This window comes from Pleurodeles waltl, chromosome 1_2 (genome assembly GCF_031143425.1).
Source record: "Pleurodeles waltl isolate 20211129_DDA chromosome 1_2, aPleWal1.hap1.20221129, whole genome shotgun sequence".
Lineage (NCBI taxonomy): Eukaryota > Metazoa > Chordata > Amphibia > Caudata > Salamandridae > Pleurodeles > Pleurodeles waltl.
The window spans coordinates 668,596,341-668,615,588 of record NC_090437.1 but is presented as its reverse complement, the minus strand read 5'-3'; the positions used below and the strand labels follow the sequence as shown (position 1 = coordinate 668,615,588).

General features: G+C 43.3%; 1 protein-coding gene across 2 annotated transcripts in view; it reads left to right on the top strand.

The window, feature by feature from the left end:
* The window catches only part of OTUD4 (OTU deubiquitinase 4), a 449,310-nt gene that overhangs the window by 108,567 nt on the left and 321,495 nt on the right, over window positions 1-19,248 (top strand). For both annotated transcript variants that reach the window (XM_069242606.1, XM_069242605.1), the window contains exons 5-6: window positions 854-926; window positions 17,731-17,812. In XM_069242606.1, the coding sequence (XP_069098707.1) occupies window positions 854-926; window positions 17,731-17,812 (155 nt within the window). The remainder of the gene's footprint in view (window positions 1-853; window positions 927-17,730; window positions 17,813-19,248) is intronic.

The window sequence follows — 19,248 nt, the reverse complement described above, 5'->3', positions numbered from 1 at the left end:
GTTCATACTTACAATGAGAACAAGAAACAAAGTCTGATTGACAATATGAAATTGTAGCGCTCCTTTGCTCTCCAACTAAGTTTCCATTACAAAACATAGAATATGTCCAGGTATGTACATATTAAATCACATATACACCGGGGAAGGCAGTTGACTGTATTATAGGTATGAACATGTAAATAATTTTTTACATGTTTGATGGCACATGAATAATTTATGTGGATTACATGTCAGTGGGTATCCTAAGCCTCATGCACTGTCTGACAATCACTAAGTATCATCGGAACTGTTTTGTTTGTCCTTTCGCCTCCATCTTGTATATTTTGTTTTAACAACAATGGAAAGCTTCAAATAGTTCAGATCTATTTAACTTCTGAGGCCAGCTGCCTTTGGGCCCGGGCCAACATTAACAATCTGACTTACTAGGTCAAAGGGATTGTGAGTAATAATTATGCCAGCTTCCATAGCCAGTAGCCATAAAGAGTGGAAGTCCTATCTGAGACACGTGACCTCTAGAAGTAGAAATGGAATTTGGTCAACAGTAATGTGCGCATCACCGTAGTACTGAACAGGCATAAGAGTAATGCATAACTCTCAGGCACAGACTTGGGACTAGCGTCCACAGTCCTAGAAACTGAGTTCGCACTCAAGCACGCTCTTGGTCATGAAAATCAAACTTTCACTGGCATTATAACCAGTACTGAGCCGTTGACCTGGAATTAGCTTTAGCTTGCTAAGCCATATGAAGAAGGTCTTACGACCATGTTATTGAATTATTGTTTTCTTAAGTCTTGTACATGAATCTTGATCATGGTTATATTCATTAAGTTTGACCCTTCTTGCTTTTTCTCAGGAAAGATTTTGTCATTTATCAGGAACCTAATGCACCTCCATCGTGTGTAACTGAAAATCACTTTCCTGACAAGGTAAACACATATTTTTATCTTAAGCAAAATTTTAATGATTGCCATCAAAGCAGTATTTAAAAAATGATTAATGATTAATTTGGGGCATAAAGATATGAACTTTCATCGTGGAGGATTGTAATTCACAGACACTGCTTTAAATTGACACATTTATCAAAGGAAACTACCTACAAAGCAATTGAATTGGACACTACTGAAATATTTCATTGCTTTTGTGGCGTGCAAAGAATGCCCATCTCTTCATATGGGCATTTGGTTTTGGGCTTACCCATAGATGTCTTTTAAATAAAAAAATGTTCCAGTGTATTTTCCTTAAATAATTGGATAAAAAGCAGTAGGTTTCTCCTCTCCAGTAGTTAATGTATACTAGGTATGCAGTTTCCTCTGGCATTCTTTATTTTTTTTTAATGCACTTTTGAGTCTTGCTGGTGTTTGTCCTCTGGCTAAAGCTACAGCTGCACAGTGAGATTTGCACCTAGTCTGACCTGTTCCCATATCACATTTTGAGCCTGTGACCAAAGGCAGCATAATATTTCCTTACACTAAACAGCTACTTTTTGATAGCGATCTTTCAGCCAGAAAAATGGGTATGGTATTGGATCAACAAGGTATTAATTTACACTATCCCTTCTATCATTTTGGCGGTAGTAATGGAATTCCACTTTCAGCCTAAACAGCAAACTTCTTTGGCTGAAGAGACTTCGGACAATTTTGTTGTTTTGCATGCAATTATATTTTCTCTATGAAGGCAAAAGCCTTCAAATGACCAGAGCTTCTGTTTTTTGCTTCGAGTGATATGACTCCTAACAACAATGTGACTTAAGCCAGTGTTGCTAGGTCTGAATCATTTAAATATCTTACAAAATCGGCTCCCCAGACTTCAAGATTAGGCCACCAAAGTAAAGGTAACATCATAAACCTTTTGAAGACATTTGTAGGGCAGCAGGCTTGACTGCTCTGCATGATTTTTGCAAACATTGCTCTCTGGACGCATTTTTTAGGAACTATATAATTATCAGCCAGATGCCACAGAGTTCAGCACAGCATATTAACTGGACGCCTGGCTGTGCTTGTGCTGTTTTCCCTGCCCTACTATGGAATTTTAAACTGTGAAGCCATTTTTCCCTCTACTTTAAAAAGAGGAAGATTGTAGCAGGAAAATAAAGAATCTTTTGTCTACCTCATTTCTTCCTATTCTGTAACCTTTTGTGTTATAATAAAATTTAGGAACGGGATGTAGCAGTGGGTGAAACAAAAGGAAGCAGAGCTCACACAAGGAGGAATATTCATTAATGGATGGCTTTAGATTATTTTAAAGTGCCAGCATTCTTATTAGAGATGCTTTTTCCTCACCCACTTATGAAAGGAGAACAAGAACTAAATGTATCAGCAAGTCTCTAATGTACATTTTCCCTTAATTTTTATGTTCCCTATTTGTTTGAGTTTCATTCTCTCAGCCTCTTCTTTCTGTGTTTTCTAAGAAGTGTTACATGTTGGACTTAGTGTATGATAGTGTGTGTACTTGCTGATGTTTGGAATTGAGTAATGTAAGCAGAGGGACCAATGTGATCTGTGTGCAGTGCTCATTTGACCTATTTTCCAGGTTAAATGTCTATAATTTCTTTCTTGTGATTCCATTATAATGGAGGTGGGAGTATGGCCTCTCATTTTCATAACAATCTATGATATGGACTTTTCTGATGGATACAACTGCCTGTGGATTCCTAACCTTAAGAATTCTCCCAATGCACCAACATTCGACTGACATTTTCTTCCTAGCTCCTATGTCGATAAGGACGTCACAATTGCACGGCTCCGCATGCAACTCCTTGTGGCATCATCGTGGCAATAAGAAGTCCTCACCGGCGTGCTGACGTCAGTTCCCTTTTTTCCACGCCTTCGACGCTAACGGTTGTTCCTACCTCTTGAACAGTTACTGTTTCGAGGATTTGTTGTTGTTACAATGTCACCACCGAAAAAATCGGGCTTTAAGCCTTGTTATGAGTGTGGGGGTCGCATGTTGGTTACGGATCCTCATGAGAACTGCTCGTGGTGCTTGAGCTTGGACCACGACGTGGAGGGGTGCGTGTCCTGCCAGCAGATGAACCCGAAGGCCTTGAAGGAGAGAGAGGCTAAGCTCTTCTTGGCAAAAGCTAAGAAGGAGCATAAGGGTCATCGAATATCTAAGGCGAGGGATTAATCTTCGCCTAAGTCCTCAAGGTCGCATAAGAAGCGGCACCGGCACGATTCTCGATGGTGTTCTTCCAGGGATCGGTCTTGGTCCCCTCTGAGATGGTGCCGTACGGCGTGGGAGGTCAGGCCAACGGTGACTTCTCAGCCCCAGAGTCCACAGGCCTCTCCAGCGCGGATGCTGATGGAGATCTTCGAGTCCCTCCGGCTCACTTTTCTGCAGTGTCCGCTCATGGTCAGGAGTCGGGTATGCACGCTTCGGATTCGGTTCAAGCGCCTCAGGAGGATCAGAGGTTTCCTGACTCCGGGAGCAGATCCATCAGCCTTCCTCAATGCTATGTTCAGCATTTTCAACAGAGTTGTGGCCCCTGCTGGTGCACTGGATGGTCACACGGGTCCATTACCTTTCTCGCTGGATTTGCCGGCGCTGTACAAACAGGCCCCATTTGTACTCTTCTATCCAGGTGATGCTAATGGAGTCGATGCCGGCACCGAATGGATCCCGATTGGGCCGCAATGTCTCTCCACCCTCTCCTCCGCCGGAGCATCCATCTGCTTTGAAACCAGCGTCGTCAGCGTCGGCTAATTCTCTGTTGATGCGTTTGGAGGCCAGACTGAGGTCTAGAAGGAGGGCCTTGAGGCTGTTGGAGGAGCAGGAGTATCAGCAACAACTGTTGCAGGAAGGGGAGATTACTGAGCCCGTGGGTGAATTTCAGGGCCTTGACTCTGCAAGTGGCCTGGATACATCCCCTGAGTGGGATTTTTCATCCCCTGGTGAGCTCACAGCGGAGGCCGCATCTTACCACAGCGTGATAAGAAAGGCTGCTGAGTTTTTGGACCTTCCTTTACCAGCATCGAAGGCGAAGCCAAACATTCTGGCTTAGGTGTTGCATCTTTCCGCTACGTCTTCTGAGCCCCTCCTCCCTTTTAATGATGCCCTTCCTGAGCCCATTCTAGATATATGGAGGAAGCCTTTCACGACTCCAGCGGTTTCCAGGACTGTGGCTAGGAGGTACAGAGTTGCTCCAGGGAATCCGCAGTTTCTTTCTCAGCATCCAACACCTGAGAGCTTGGTGATGCAAGCCTCTTGTTCTGACCGGTCTGCACCTGGTTCGTTCCCTGCTACTCCATCAGATAGAGAGTCTAAGCGAACAGCAAAGAAGGGTTTCTCCTCGTGCAGTATGGCCTTGAAGTCTGTCAATGTTACCTATGTGCTCGGGAGGTATATGCATGCCCTAATGGACACAGCAAGAGCTGTTGTGCCCAGTTTGCCTCAGGATGTGCAGGGTCAGTTTGATGAACTCCTGTTGGACAGTCAAGCGGCGGCCAAGCAGGTTATTCAGTCCGGTTTGAATACAGCAGATTCGGTTGCCAGGGCAATGGGCACTTCAGTGGCAACCAGGAGGCATGCGTGGCTCAGGTCTTATGGCTTCTCCACGGATGTTCAGACAACTCTGTTGGACCTTCCGTTTGATGGCGAGTAGCTGTTTGGGTCCAAAGCTGACTCAGCTTTGGAGCATTTTAAAGACAGCAGGGCTACTGCAAAGTCCTTGGGACTCCAGGCTTCAGCGGCCACACCCTTTAGATCTTTTCGAAGGTTCAGGGGTTTTGGCTGTGGGTCCTATTTTCGTGAGAGGCCACAGTCCAGCATGCAGCAGCCTGCCAACCCTTGTTATAGGTCTTATAGAGGGCGGGGGGTTAGAAAGTGAGGAGCCACTCAGCAGCCTCCCATCTCATCCTCTTCCTCTGGGGGAACCCATCAAGGAAAGCAGCCCTAGTTTTCTCTCCATCTTGCATCATACTTCTCCCGCAGGGGGAAGTCTATTTCATTTTCTCCACGAGTGGGAGTTAATCACATCGGACTCTAGGGTGATGAATATTGTGGGGAAAGGTCATGCTGTTCCTTTTCGAGAGTTTCCCCCATCCTTCCCTCCCCGTCATTCGTTTTGTACGGAAGATCATCTCCGGTTACTTCAGCAGGAGGTGCAGGTCCTTTTGTTAAAGGGTGAAGTGGATTTGGTTCCAGAGCAGGAAAAGGGTCAGGAATGCTATTCAAGGTATTTCCTGATTCCCAAGAAGGATGGTCGATTGTGGCCTATCCTGGATCTGAGGATTTTGAATTGGTTCCTCAAACAGGAGAAGTTCAAAATGCTGACCCTAGCACATGTGCTTCTTGCGTTGATCAAGGGATACTGGATGGGGTCTATCGACTTGCAGGATGCTTATTTTCATATCCTTATTCTGAAGTCACACAGGAAGTATCTCCGGTTTGTGGTAGGATCGCAACACTACCAGTTTGCGGTCCTTCCTTTTGGTCTTCCTTCCGCAACTCGAGTCTTCACGAAGGTGTGATGGTAGTGGTTGCAGTGGCCCTCAGAAGGAAGGGAATATCTGTATTCCCTTACCTAGATGATTGGCTGATCAAAACCGGGTCCCCCGAGCTTGTGCTGCATCACTTGACAATGACAACCCAGTTGTTGTTCAACCTGGGCTTTCCGGTAAATGTGCCCAAATCTCACCTGGAGCCTTCTCGGCTCTTCCTGTTCATATGGGCCTTACTGGACACATCATTGGATCGGGCCTTTCCTCCTCCTCAGAGGGTACATGACATTCAGGCGTTGATTACAATGTTTCAAAAGGGAGCGGCTGTTCCAGTCCTCAAGGTCCTACGTCTGCTCTGTCTGTTTGCTTCCTGCATTCTGTTGGTCACTCATGCACATTGGCACATGAGGGCTCACCAGTGGGGACTCCGCAGGCAATGGTTTCAACATAGAGGGGATCTTGAGGAGTCGATAACAGTCTCCAGAGACGCTGCAGCGGATCTACGATGGTGGGCTGTGGACGGCAACCTTTCCCAAGGAAGGCCGTTTTCTCTATCACCAGTGGCCACAGTCATAACGGATGCTTCCACTCTAGGGTGGGGAGCTCATCTGGGGGACCTGGAGGTCAAAAGTCATTGGTCTCCAGTGGAACAGATGTTTCACATCAATCTGTTAGAATTGCGGGCAATACGTCTGGCTCTCAAGGCCTTCCTCACATCCCTTTGCGGTCGGTCTGTTCAGGTCTTGACGGACAACACTACCGCGATGTGGTGAATCAACAAGCAGGGAGGAGTAGGGTTGTATCTTCTCTGCAGAGAGGCTCTGTGGATCTGGTCCTGTGTGCAGGACCGTCGGATTTGTGTAGTAGCAAACCATGTGGCCGGGGTTCTCAGCGTTCGTGCGGACAGTCTCAGTCGGCATTTCTCGGCTGATTACGAGTGACGATTTCATCCGGACCTGGTTCTTCACATCTTCCGGATGTGGGGATTTCCACAGATAGACCTGTTTGCCACTCAGGAGAACGCGCACTGCCCGTTGTTCTGTAGCCTCCAGTTTCCGTTGTTGGGGGACACATTTCAGATGTCTTGGTGCAACTGTAGTATGGTTAGTTTTAAGTATCCTTTGCGCGTTAGCTTCAGGCTTTAGGCCTTTGTGCACTTTGCCCTGGATGTATTTTATTCATTTGCTTGCAGTTTAGAGCCTCTGTGCACTTTGCTCTAAATGCTTTTTATTAGGCTTCGTACTGTTATTTTTCAAATAGCCAGTTCTACGGTTTTGTTTTTTATTCATATCACACTGTTTAGCCTACTTCAACACTGGAGTTCTCCATAACACATTCACTCTGTGCTTCAGTCAAGGATACAGTCTGGTACATTGCCGATAGACGTGGTAGGAATTTAGACTTGGCATTCCTGCGTAGGGACATTTTGTGATCACGCTGACATGTTAGTTATAAAATCACTTTCTTGTCCCAATACACGAGAGAGGGAGATTCCGACCAGGGAACCACAACAAGACGCTGACTGCCTCGTTGCAGATGCTGATCCAGATCACAGGCCTTTGCTCAGGTATGAGGGCTGATGTCTCCCCAGTGATACAGAAAGGCAAGCTAGAAGCTTAACATGCTGTGCTCAAAATAGATCAAGCAGAGGGAGAGTAGAAACTAATAGACACTATGATAGCTTTGTTCTTATGTTTTACTCTCCTGGTGACTATTTCAATCCTACTGTGTTGTATGGTTCTGGTTATTGCGTCTCACGCCTTAATATCTCAAATACAGTTGTTTTATTAAAACATTATATAAAACTTATACTGTCATTGTCATTTGTATATGAGATCATACTGTAAATGAGAGAGTTGGTTTGGATCTGAGTGACCACGACTTCCCTGAGAAGTTCCGAAGATGTCATGCGCTCGGCTGCCTAATCATCTCTTCACTTTTGGAGAAATGAGGCACTGCTAGTTAGCCGGAGCAAAACCGGATTTAGGGTGACAGAGGTCCTTCCAAGTGGGTCCGACTCAGTCCCCCACACCGTGAACGATCCTGTTACCTAGAAATCCAGTAGTCTCATTTAGGATAATGAGAGCCCACGCGACACGACCAGTTGCTTTACGTGTTTCCCCCTATACCCTTGATTCCTCGGGTTCTGAGGAAGATTCTCCAAGATCAGGCTAAAGTCATTTTAATAACCCCGGATGGCCAAGAAGGGTGTGCTACACAGACCTTCTCCAACTCTCACTGTGCTTTCTGTTTCGTCTCCCTTACAGGGTAGACCTCCTCTCGCAGTCGCAGGGGCAGGTTCTACACCCCCACCTCCAGAGCCTGCTCCTACATGCCTGGAGATTGACCGGGGCAATCTGAGTTCCTTTTCTCTCCCTCCAGAAGTGGTGGGTTTTATCTTATCCGCCAGGTGACACTCCACCAAGACTGTCTATGCCGGCAGATGAGAAAAGTTTGTTGCTTGGTGTGGAGAGACACAAATTGATCCCTTGAAGGCCCATTTGACTGATATTTTGCTTTTTGCTCTTACCTTGGCACAGAAGGGTAGTGCAGTGTCGACAGTAAAGGGCTATTTGTCAGCGATGTCGGCCTTTCTTTGCCTTCCTGATCAGCCTTCCTTATTTAAGTCCCCTATAATTATTAGGTTCCTGAAAGGTTTGACTAACAAGTTTCCTCCCACTCCGTTTGTCATGCCTCAGTGGGGATTTGAATTTGATTCTGACTTTTTTAATGGGTTCACCATTTGAGCCTATGCATTCTTGCCCGTTGAGGCTTTTAGTTTTAAAAACAGTTTTCTTAACAGCTATCACGTCAGCTAGGCATGAGTGAGCTTCAGGCTCTTAGTGTGAAACCTCCTTTTACACCCTTTCATGCTGACAAGGTGGTGCTGAGAACCCGCGCGGCTTTCCTTCCTAAAGTAGTCACTCTTTCATATGGGCCTGTCTATAACACTCTCATCCTTCTACCCTCCTCCTCATCCATCAAAGGAGGAGGAAAGACTTCATCGCTTGGATCCAAGAAGGGTTCTGAGTTTCTACATTGAGAGGACAAGAGACTTTCGAGTTCATGATCAACTCTTCGTTGAAAATGTGGGCAAGATCAAGGGCAAGGCTGTCCACAAGAGGACTCTTTCCTGGTGAGTCATTCTTTGCATAAAGATTTGTTATTCACTAGCAAAGAAAGTTCCTCCTGAGGGTATTAGGGGCCGTTACACCAGGGCTAAGTGTGCCACTTCGGCCTGGGCTAGAGGTGTCGCAATTGCTGAAATTTGTAAGGCCGCAACTTGGGCTTCCCCCTACACTTTTGCGAAGCATTATTGCTTAGAATCTGAAGTTAGGAGGGACGGCCATTTTGCGCGTTCTGTTTTGCAGGATTTCTTGGTTTGACCGGTCAGGCACCCACCTCCGAGTACGGACTGCTTTGGGATTCTATTCATACGGTGAGGAATCCACAGGTAGTTGTATCCATCAGAAGAACAAGTTACTTACCTTCGATAACGCTTTTTCTGGAGGATATAGTAGCTACCTGTGGATTCTTCACAGTCCCACCCGCCTCCCTGTTGCCTGTCTGGCCATACCAAGACTTCTTTTTATACAGATTGTATATATGTTTTGGTGTTTTTATATAAACTGTTATTGGGGTTTATATTTGTATTTGCATTGGTATGTATTTTGCATGTGAGGTCGGTATTCACCTGTTCCCTCGAAGGCACGTACAAAATGGTGAAACTGCCGTCAGCACGCCGGAAAGGACTTAGTACCATGATGACCTCAGACGGAGTCCCATGCGGAGCCATGCAATTGTGACGTCCTGGTTGACCTGGGAGCCAGGAAGGAAATTTCCGTCAAATGCTGGCGCATTGGGAGAAATCATAAGTTGAGGAATCCACAGCTGTATCCACCAGAAAAAGCGTTACGGAAGGTAAATAACTTGTTCTTTAGTCCTTCGAATACTTCCTTAAGGATCTGTGATATTACTGTTCTGCATCCATAGGAGAGTCAGTCACAGTCTGATGGGCACAGAGAAACATAGATTGACTGACACAGACATGTAGATACAGGGATTCACAGACACACACACACACACAGATGGTCAGATAGACAGAAAGCACAGAAAAATGGGTGCAGATTGATGAACAAGCTAATAAATGGACAGAAGGCAGACAAAGACTGGCACAGTCAGATCTGTTCACACACACAAATAGGTCCCACAACCATAGCCTGACATGCCAGTCAGACAGTGCTGCTGAACACTCATGGTGCATTCATTGCTTACATACTTCTAGTGCTCATTCTTAAATAATCATCTCTCTGTTGGACTCTGCCTACCTTCAATAATTTCCTATACGTAAAAGATGTACATTCTGAATTGACACGGATGAAGAAACTCAAGGTGACTGAGTAACTAATGTGGGAGCATGTTGCAGTCAGATCCTGGCGGTTTAGCCTCTGCTTTTGGTTTGACTTGTATGTACCATCTTCCTGGAAGGCACCTATTTACTTATGTGCAGTTGACATGTTATCTCTTAAAGCTCTGAACCCGGTAGAGACTTGTGATCAGTTTAATGTGTATGGCTTCACTAGACACTTATTGAAACTTTTCATGTTGATTAAAGATAGTCCTTATTAATTTTGATTGGTATTCATTCACTCAGATTTCATGGAACTTGTTGACTGTTGTGTCCTTAAAAGTGTCCTACATTCTCTGAATCAGGTGTAAATTACTTCATGGGTGAACATTTAGGCAGTTGTTTATTTGTTCAGCCAGTTCTTATACTTGAAATACAGAACTTTAAACATAACTGTGACCCATGTGTCATGGTCACCACACTCATGTCAAGGCCGTATTTCACCAGAAGGGTATATTTTTGCTTTGCCATTCTTTTAAAGGCACCCTGACCAGGTATGAAGCACAAGTTGTCATACATGGAAACTAGTAGGAAATTATCTGTGCAATTGCTAAATGCATAGCAGAAGAATAAACATGGCTACTAGATAACCTCTCCAGTGAAGTTTGGTACATTGGTTTTATTTAGTTTTATGCATCTCTTCTTGATGGAAGAAACTGGCATAATTCACTTGCTAAATGTTGGTCCATTCTTCGGCTTGACTTTATTCTTTTCCATCCCTCTCTCTGAAATGATTGAAACTCTGTTTTTAAGGTAAAGCAATGTTATTTGCATATTTATGAAGTGCACTTTTTATTTTACAGTGTTTTTTTGGCTCTGTCACACAAGACAATGTAGTAGTAGGCAATAATGTTCTACCCCACACTTGTTTACACATAGCTGCTTTTCAACTTTAATTGATTGTGCTCCATCCTCTCCCAGGCCATGGTAATCCACAGTAGCATGATAAAATGGTGGTTGTTGTGTAGTTTTATAGAGGCTTCTATGCTGATGCAATGTAGCTTAAGATTTTGTAATGGAAAATAAAATATACTAGTGAACTGATGTATGACATTACTTGATGTTTTCTTAGCTTGTACATTCCCACATTAATTCACAGATGAGGGTGGGGGTATTGAGATGTGGCTATAATATCTGCACAGTATTCAGATAAATGGACATTTTGTTTAGATGATAAATTATTACACATTTCCATTATGACTTTAGGGAGGGAAATGTGAATAATTCGTATAAATTGAGAAATATTTGCATTTTTTGAGAAAGTAATGCTGTAGTACTCAACTCTCTTCAAATAATAATGCATTTGGCTTTAAATATATACAAGAGAGAAAATGTCTGCTTTTTTTGGGGGGGAACAACCTGATGTGAGTATCACTTGGACTTCAGAGAAGCAAATTAAAAATCCTACACCCCGTCACCCTGATTCTAAATGGCTAATTGAGGTAACAAGGAATGTAATATTGGTTAAGTACAAGTTTCCAGGTGTTTTAAGGTCAAAACCCTTTGTGACAACTTGAAAAACACATTTTTGAAATTCCCAGTAGTTCTATCTGGAAGGACAGATAGCCCAAAAAATATTTTAAGATATCGCCTGGTCCTCAATGAAAAGCTAATCCACACATTGGATTTGTTAGTGGAGACATTATAGAAGCGAATGTGATACTTTTCGTGAGAGTGGAACTGGCTCCTCTTTCACAGGGCTCCACGTCCTTTTATGAGGTGTATATCAGCCCAAATCATTTTTTGCTTCTGGGAACATTGTGGAGAAGCTTGCCTATGGTTTGACACTCCCTGCCATATTATTCTTGAGGGGGAAATATTATTATCTGACTAGATTTCAAAATAAGTAATAATATGACAAATTCAAAGGGTCCTGCCACTATGAAACCTCCTAAATTGTATTGATCAGATTTAGCCATTTTTGATATCTTACTAGTTCTCCAAGATTAAGGGGTTTCAGCGTAACTGCACTTTCCTTGTGACAAGTATTGCCTGTCATCTTTGGACTAAAGATACTGGGTGCTCCTGTGCATTTCAGTAAATTTCCAAGAGTGTCTGTTTTGTATTTAGGCTTTTGATAGTAATTGAAGTCGAACAATCATGGCTTACTCTTTAAGTGTAATGTACCTTTAGAAGGTGAGATACAATGAACACTTCAATAATACCAATTGAATGTCCAACAGGTGCTATTTCATTTAAAATACAATCAGATTTCTTAGTACATCAGTGTGCCGTCATTTGCTAAAATATTATCTTTTACAGGTTATGCTCTTTCCTCCAAATGTAGTCACCTGAAACATCTTGATCCTGGGTGTACACTTTCTGATGTGGATAGGTCTTGCAAATCTGGTTTTGGTGTAATTCTTTCTCAGTTCATTGCTTTCTTCTCCCTTTGTAGGCGCACATTCATCGTAGTGCCAGAAGCTGGTGTAGGACTGACTTGGACAGTTGTTTCCTGAATGTCAGGTGCTCATGGTCCAAATTGTAAAAAGGGCATTGATAGAAGTGGAGCTGTTTGGTTTGTTAGTGGTTGGAAAACTGGCACTAATGCCTCAGCCGTCACAGTATGGTGGCTAAGATGTCCCTTAGTTGGTTGAAACTGATAGGGCCTGCAGCTATAATGTGTCCATGGGACAGAAAATAATGAAAGAAGAGCATCTAAACGTAAGCTGTCAAATAAGGGCAACAATCTCCCTAGTCGTGCTTGATTTCTTGCATCAGCAGTTTCAGCCTTTTTACTTTATTTGGACACAATTGGAAGGGAGACCTGGGTGGAGGGGCAGAGAAGACACCTCTGCAATTCATCTTGGGTGAGCTTAACAGCAACAACACTGACCTTGCCACAGGCAGGCTGTTCATGCAGGCAGGGCTTAAGGCAGGCAGCAGCAGATCCCTCATGGCAGAGGTTTAAGCAGCTGGGCCTCTCAGTTGTGAACTTGAATTCCGGACAGCTATTTAAATTTACATTCTACCTCCTTCTCCTCTGTTCACACCAGCATTAGGCTTCTCACTTCGTTCTAGAGAACAGCACTGATTCTGAAAGGAGGTCTTAATGTGGCTTCTTGCAATTTTTCCAATCATGTCATCTTGGAGAATACACAGCTCTTCATTGAAGTAAAAGTTGAACTGTAATGCTGGTCTCGGGGGAAGCTTGAGACCTAAGATTTAGTAGTCTCTGCCATGCCAACCAGCCATGCACACACTTCACTAAAGTAAAACAATGTAAATGATCCAATCCAGTTCAGATACAACTTGTTTTGTAATGACATGGCATCCTGTAATATAATAATGATATATTAATAAAATTATAATTATAATGTTCTGCAGTATCTTAGAATCAGTGATGATAAAGACAATCCCTGAACGTGTGAGTTGTTCCAGACTGGCCTCAGCCATTCGGAGGCTGTTACTGGGGCTACGGCTCATATAGGGAAATGCCCTTATCCTTTCCTTTCATACGTGTCAGCCTCTTGCAGGCCAAATAAAGATGTTCTGGATATGTCCCTAACTCGTGGGATCCAGACAACTATCTCCTTTCTGCACCAATGGAGTACTTGTGCATCTGACTTAAAAACACACCCTGAGTTACACAAGCTATGCTGTTTATAAAGAAGCACAGCAGCAGTGACATGCAGAGAAACTAATGGAAGCCAGCTACCAGAATATTCTTTATCTGTAAATTGTGGGAACCCGCCATCTTGCTCCTGCTTGTAAACTGGGAGGCCTCAAGAGGGATAGCCCTTGACGCTAATCACAGTTATGTTAAGCATGTACATTGTGCACTGCAGTTGGTGCGGGTCCCAAACATGACTAACAGCACAAATTCAACCAGGAAGATCAGTAATTGGCCTCCTTCCACATGAAGTGCAGACAAAAACGTCTGTACTGCTTAAACTATAATCCACTCTTTTAGCTAGTGTGGGCCTTTCTGACTCTATATGGGCTCTTGTATACTTTATTCAAAAACTTCCAGTGAAGAGAATTGAGTGTGCAAATATTATTTTCTTTGACAGCCTCCAGTTGGGATTATATTCAGGTACAGTGTGAATCCAGTCAATCAGCTTGATGTGTTGGGTGAGCATGACCTATGACAGATTAACATGAATTTGAATGCCTTGAATAGGTAAAAGTCACCTAAATTGCATCATTTCAGGGTGCTGCCATGGTCATTTGAGAGTGTTTCTGAGGGAGAAATGAACTATGCAAGATGCAATATCAACTGTAAAACGTGTACTCTTAACTATTTATAACTATACCAATGGTAGCGAAAATGGCAGTGAAGCTGTAGACTGTGGAGCTATAGATACCTGACCCTTGTCAACCTCTTTTTGGTTTTAAATTTGCAAGTAGTGTATGTTATTGCTTATTGCACAAAAGGCCAGGAGTTGACGTGTGTTGGTAAAAATGGAACTGGCAGGTTAGATAAGCATAGAGATAAGTTCTCTGAAGAGAATGCTTTTGTGCAGACAAAAATAAGAGAACATTTTAAGCAACTTATTGTTTGATGAAATTGTGAATAAATAGATAAACTGTTAACTTTGAAGAGAGGAGTGGGAGCCAGATTCTGCCTACACCAACATAATATTAGGAATAAAAGGTACATACCATCAGAATTTAGCTAATTTATTTTCACCTTGATATGCAGCTTGTTTTCTGTGTTGTAATTTTTTTTTATGCACAAATTTCAATACAAGTATTTTAGTTACATATTAGCAATGAACGAAGATAAAGCTGAAAGATAAACAAGGGCAAGGGTACAAGTTTTCCACATTGCTATCCACAGGGTAGAAAGACTAGAGAGTTCCATTCAAAACAATCCGGACAAACAAGAATCTAATTACCGTATTTACCGGCTTATAACACGCACCTCATTTTAAGAGGAAATTTCTGGAAAAAAAACCTTACATTTATATCGGCGTATAACACGCACACATCATTTGCCCCCTATTTTCAGGGAGAAAAAGTGCGTGTTATATGCCGATAAATACGGTATGCTTAATAGTGTATTTGAACAGTAGCAGGGGGAACGGATGGGGCAGGTGGCGAAAGCCGGCATAAATAGTAGCAATATTAATGACGATGAGTTCAATACAGTATGAAGGTGGGGAGGGGATATATAAAAAATAAAAGGGGGGCGGGAAGGTAGGGAGAAAGGAGAAGACATAAGAGTCGGAAAACGGATGAAAAAGAGAAGAGGAGAAAAAAGGTGGGATGGGGGGAGTGAAATGTGCAGAGAGTTAGCTGGGGACCGATGGCGGCGGTATGTCAGGGCCTTTTGATAGGAAGGGGGCCCACACCTGGGCAAAGATGGCAGCCTGGTCTTGAAGATTATAAATGATTCTTTCGTGTTTAGCTATGGTAATCATCGCCACTATCCATTCCTCAGGCGTAGGGGAGGTAACCGATCTCCAGTGTCGTAGGATAAACATTTTTGCCATTGCTAGGGCAGTATGTAGGGGTCTTTTTTGCGGTCATGTTAAGGCTGGGAGGGAGTCCATGTCGTGTAGCATGATAAGAGAGGGGGGGCAAAGGGGTGGGGAGCGACATGGATTCCATCAGGGTGTGTTCTACAGCTGTCCACAGAGGTCGGATAGATGGGCAGCCACATAGGACGTGGAGCAGGTCACAGTGTGTTTCTGTGCAACGCCAGCATATTGCATGTGGGAGGAGGCCGGTATTGTGGAGTTTCGCCAGGGTCCAATACCAGTTGTGTAGTACCTTGAAGAGACAGAATTTTAAGCGGGTTTCTCGCGTGCCTCTGTCCAGCGCCTCCACCATAGCCGCCCAGTCCTCTACGTCAAAATCCTGCTGGAGGCGGGTCTGCCACTGCAGTTGCAAGGTGTCCAGTGTAGGGTGGGAATATAGGTGGCCTGTGATGACTTCGTACAAGCCAGCCATTACTCCTTTGTGTTTCCCCCAGGCCTTCAGGTAAGCTACAGTGGGCGAGGAATGCAATCCCCGTTGAATAGTGTCAGTGTGTTGGCGCATACAGTGCTGGAGTTGTTGATATCTCCATTCTTGTTTGGAATGAAGGTCGAATTCCGCCCATAACCTGACAAAGGGTTTAAGCTTACCGTCTTCTAGCACCTGTGCTAGTCGGTCTATACCAGCTTCCCTCCATTCTGGCCAGTGGAAAGTTTCTCCACCTATGTGTAAACTGTAATTGTACCATAGGGGGGCCTGGGTGTGAAGGTAGGGATGGATCCCTAGCAGGCGATGGACCCTGTGCCATGCAGCACATGTCGCCTGCAAGATCGGATTCCGGTCACTAGGGTATGCGGGGTTCATGCGGTAAAGTCCGTCTAGGCCTCCATTATGGGAAAGTAGTGCTCTCTCCACTGGGATCCACACCGGCGACTCCGCGAGGCCATGTAGAGTTGCGGCTAGCGGGGACAGGTGGAAAGCTAGGGCATAATGCTCCACCGAGGGGAGTCCCACTCCACCATGGGATCTGCGTGCTATTCGCTTAGCTGGCGCCAACCGCGGGCGCACGGATCCCCACACAAAGGATCTGATTGCAGCATCAATCGACCTCAGCATGGTGAGAGGTATCTGAAGGGGCAGGAGTCCCAGAACCTAGGTAAGTCGCGGCACTGTGACCATCCACACCGCCTGCAACTTGCCCCACATGGATAGGCCCTGTTGGGTCCATTTGTCGAAGTCTAGTTGCATACGTGCAATGAGGTGATCCAAATTGTCTGCCACCATTCGTTCTAGGCCACGATTGACTAGGATTCCCAGATACTTGAAGTGCTTTGGGGTCCAACGGAACGGGAAGCCCAGGAGGGCTGCTTTCGTCGTCACTCGCGAGAGTGGGAGGGCCTCGCTTTTGTCCCAATTCACCCGATATCCGGAAAGGGGTGCAAAGCCATTTATGATCCCCATCAGGGCTGGCAAGGAGTGTTCAAGGTCGGTTAGTGTCAGCAAGATGTTGTTGGCATACAGATAGAGTTTAGAAGTGCCTCTCTGTAGGGGGAGACATTGTTTTCTGATTTAGTGCATCTTCCTGTTGGCAGTTGTTCAGATGGTGATGACCAATATTTCATGTTGTTTGTTGATACTTTACTCTATAGAAGGGATTTTGTTCATGACAGTTTGCCCTGCTTGATGGCCTCGGTTTGTAGGGATTCATTTAATTAAAAATATGTTTTGCTTTCATAGAACATATCTCCTTACTTCAATGGACTTTAGATTTTCTTCTCTGATGATTGGGAAAAAAAGGAACATTTTGGCCTCAATTTCTGCTGAATTCTGTATAGCAATCAATAATTGTTAAATAAATTTAAACTCAAAAGTGCTTAGGTTATTGCAAAATTTTGCTTTTGGCCCACCCTGAAACATCCATTTGACTTCACCTTTAGTTGTCGGGACCCGCACCATTACGTCTGATTCCAGACTGTCTTTTTCCATAATTACTTAACAAAACAACACAAGCCTTCTGCTGTGGGGCAGATGAGAGCGGGAAAGAGTGTGCGTGTGTCTTTCCATTTGTGTTTTTTATCGTAGACCTACCACTTCGCCTTTGGCTTGGCATTGTTTACAAATGGTGCCTGAGTGACTGCTCTTTCCTAATGGCACTTTGAAGCTACTCTGAAATGCCTTAAAGCAACAATTGAGCATTCAGTTTTGTAATGTAGTTAGATTCAAATTAACAGATCAATACCTATAATTTCTGTTTAGTGTAGCCCGTCTGTTAACTTTCTTAACTTTTATATCTGCCTACAAGAGCCTCACATTTATTTTAGATTGTTCAGGTTGAATGAGCACTATGCTAAAGAACTCATGTCATTTTAGTAATACTGTATCACTATTTGTTTTGTTACTAAATATGTGTTCAAAAAGGGTCTTTAACAGCCGTGTTGCCTTTTTGCTTATTCCTTTCAGATAATGCTGTGCTTTTCCAATGGAAATCATTATGATATAGTCTATCCTGCATCATACACTGAGAACGCGGCTTTGTGCCAGTGTGAGTACCCTGTGTGTTTTAAATATATATTTAATTTTATTTTCTCTCAGCTTAACTTTTCACAGTTCCTGAACATACTGGCTCAAGACAAAAGCCATCCGACAACAAACATACACTATATTTTTCCGATATATAATGTTTTCATGGGCAGATAATCATTTTGTATTAACCCCTCAGATTGTGGTACTTCTGGGTGAACTGTGGTATACACAATCCATGTGGTGCTGTACAAGACCTTGCCAGTTTACATATCCCCTTATTATTGCATCTGGTACAGTGGCTTGTACAATAAATGTTGGGTTAAGCGTTTTTGGGGTGAAATAGTGCTTCTACAGAAATTTTAATTGTATCCGTTTGTGGGCCCATAGTGCCCTGTTCTTGACTTGTGACTTAGGCATTGCTGTACAGCTGTAAAAATGAGTTTAAGCCGAAGTAGTTCGGCTGGAAAACAATCTCTATCAGGGAGAAATTTATATAAGGTGTTGTCCTGTTGCTTTCTGCTACCTTAGTTGTTTTTTGTTCTTGGAAAATATTCTCTTATTTTTGTACAGTATTGGGCTAATTGACATGGTTGATATGTCTCAAGAGAAGCATAGCCTTCTCTTTTTCTCTGAAGGCATCTCAAAAATATAATTTGAAGAATGTCAAAAAATTGTAAACACAAGGTAAACAGTAAATGTGAACATATGTAGTTGTTGCCTAAGGGCAAGAAATTTGCAAAGTTGAGAGTAATTGTTCCATATTCTTTCAGCATTATGTTGTCTAACTAACTGTACTACTCCAGTTTGCTGGGGAGCTCCTTTTTAACCGCTTAAGATTTAAAAAAAAAAACTCTGTGGGCCAATTCATAAAGGCATTTCATAGCATGTGAAGTAGTAATCCTGTAGTATTATTTCACCTAATTAACAGTGCCTTTCTGATTTGGCCCCACAATCTTTAAACTAATCTTAAATTAATATTTTGTTTATTCCTTTATAATGATCACTTTTGTCTCACATGAAGACCATTTTCAACTATGTGGCAGATTTACAAAGACATTTATGAATAGATAAAGGAGTACTACAACACGAAATCATAAATACCTTTGTTGTGTGGCCCCATAATCTTTAAGATAACTGTAAATTAATATTTTGGTTTTGCTTACTGGCTTTTTTTCATGATCACTCTTTTCTCACACACCAACCTTCTATATAATACTTCTCTGTTTTCCAAACAGCATCTATAATCTATTGTAATCTGTTATTATGATAGTCTTGTCTCAAAAAGCATGTTCACAGAGAGTATGTACTCCAATGGAATCATTAGTCCAAACATTAAACTGGAGACTGTTTAGAAAACCAAGCAGCATTTGAACCAGTTCAAAACTGTCATAATGTGCCATGTTAATCAAAATACCTTACTGCTGTCTTATCAATGGCACCTATTATAAGGCCGTT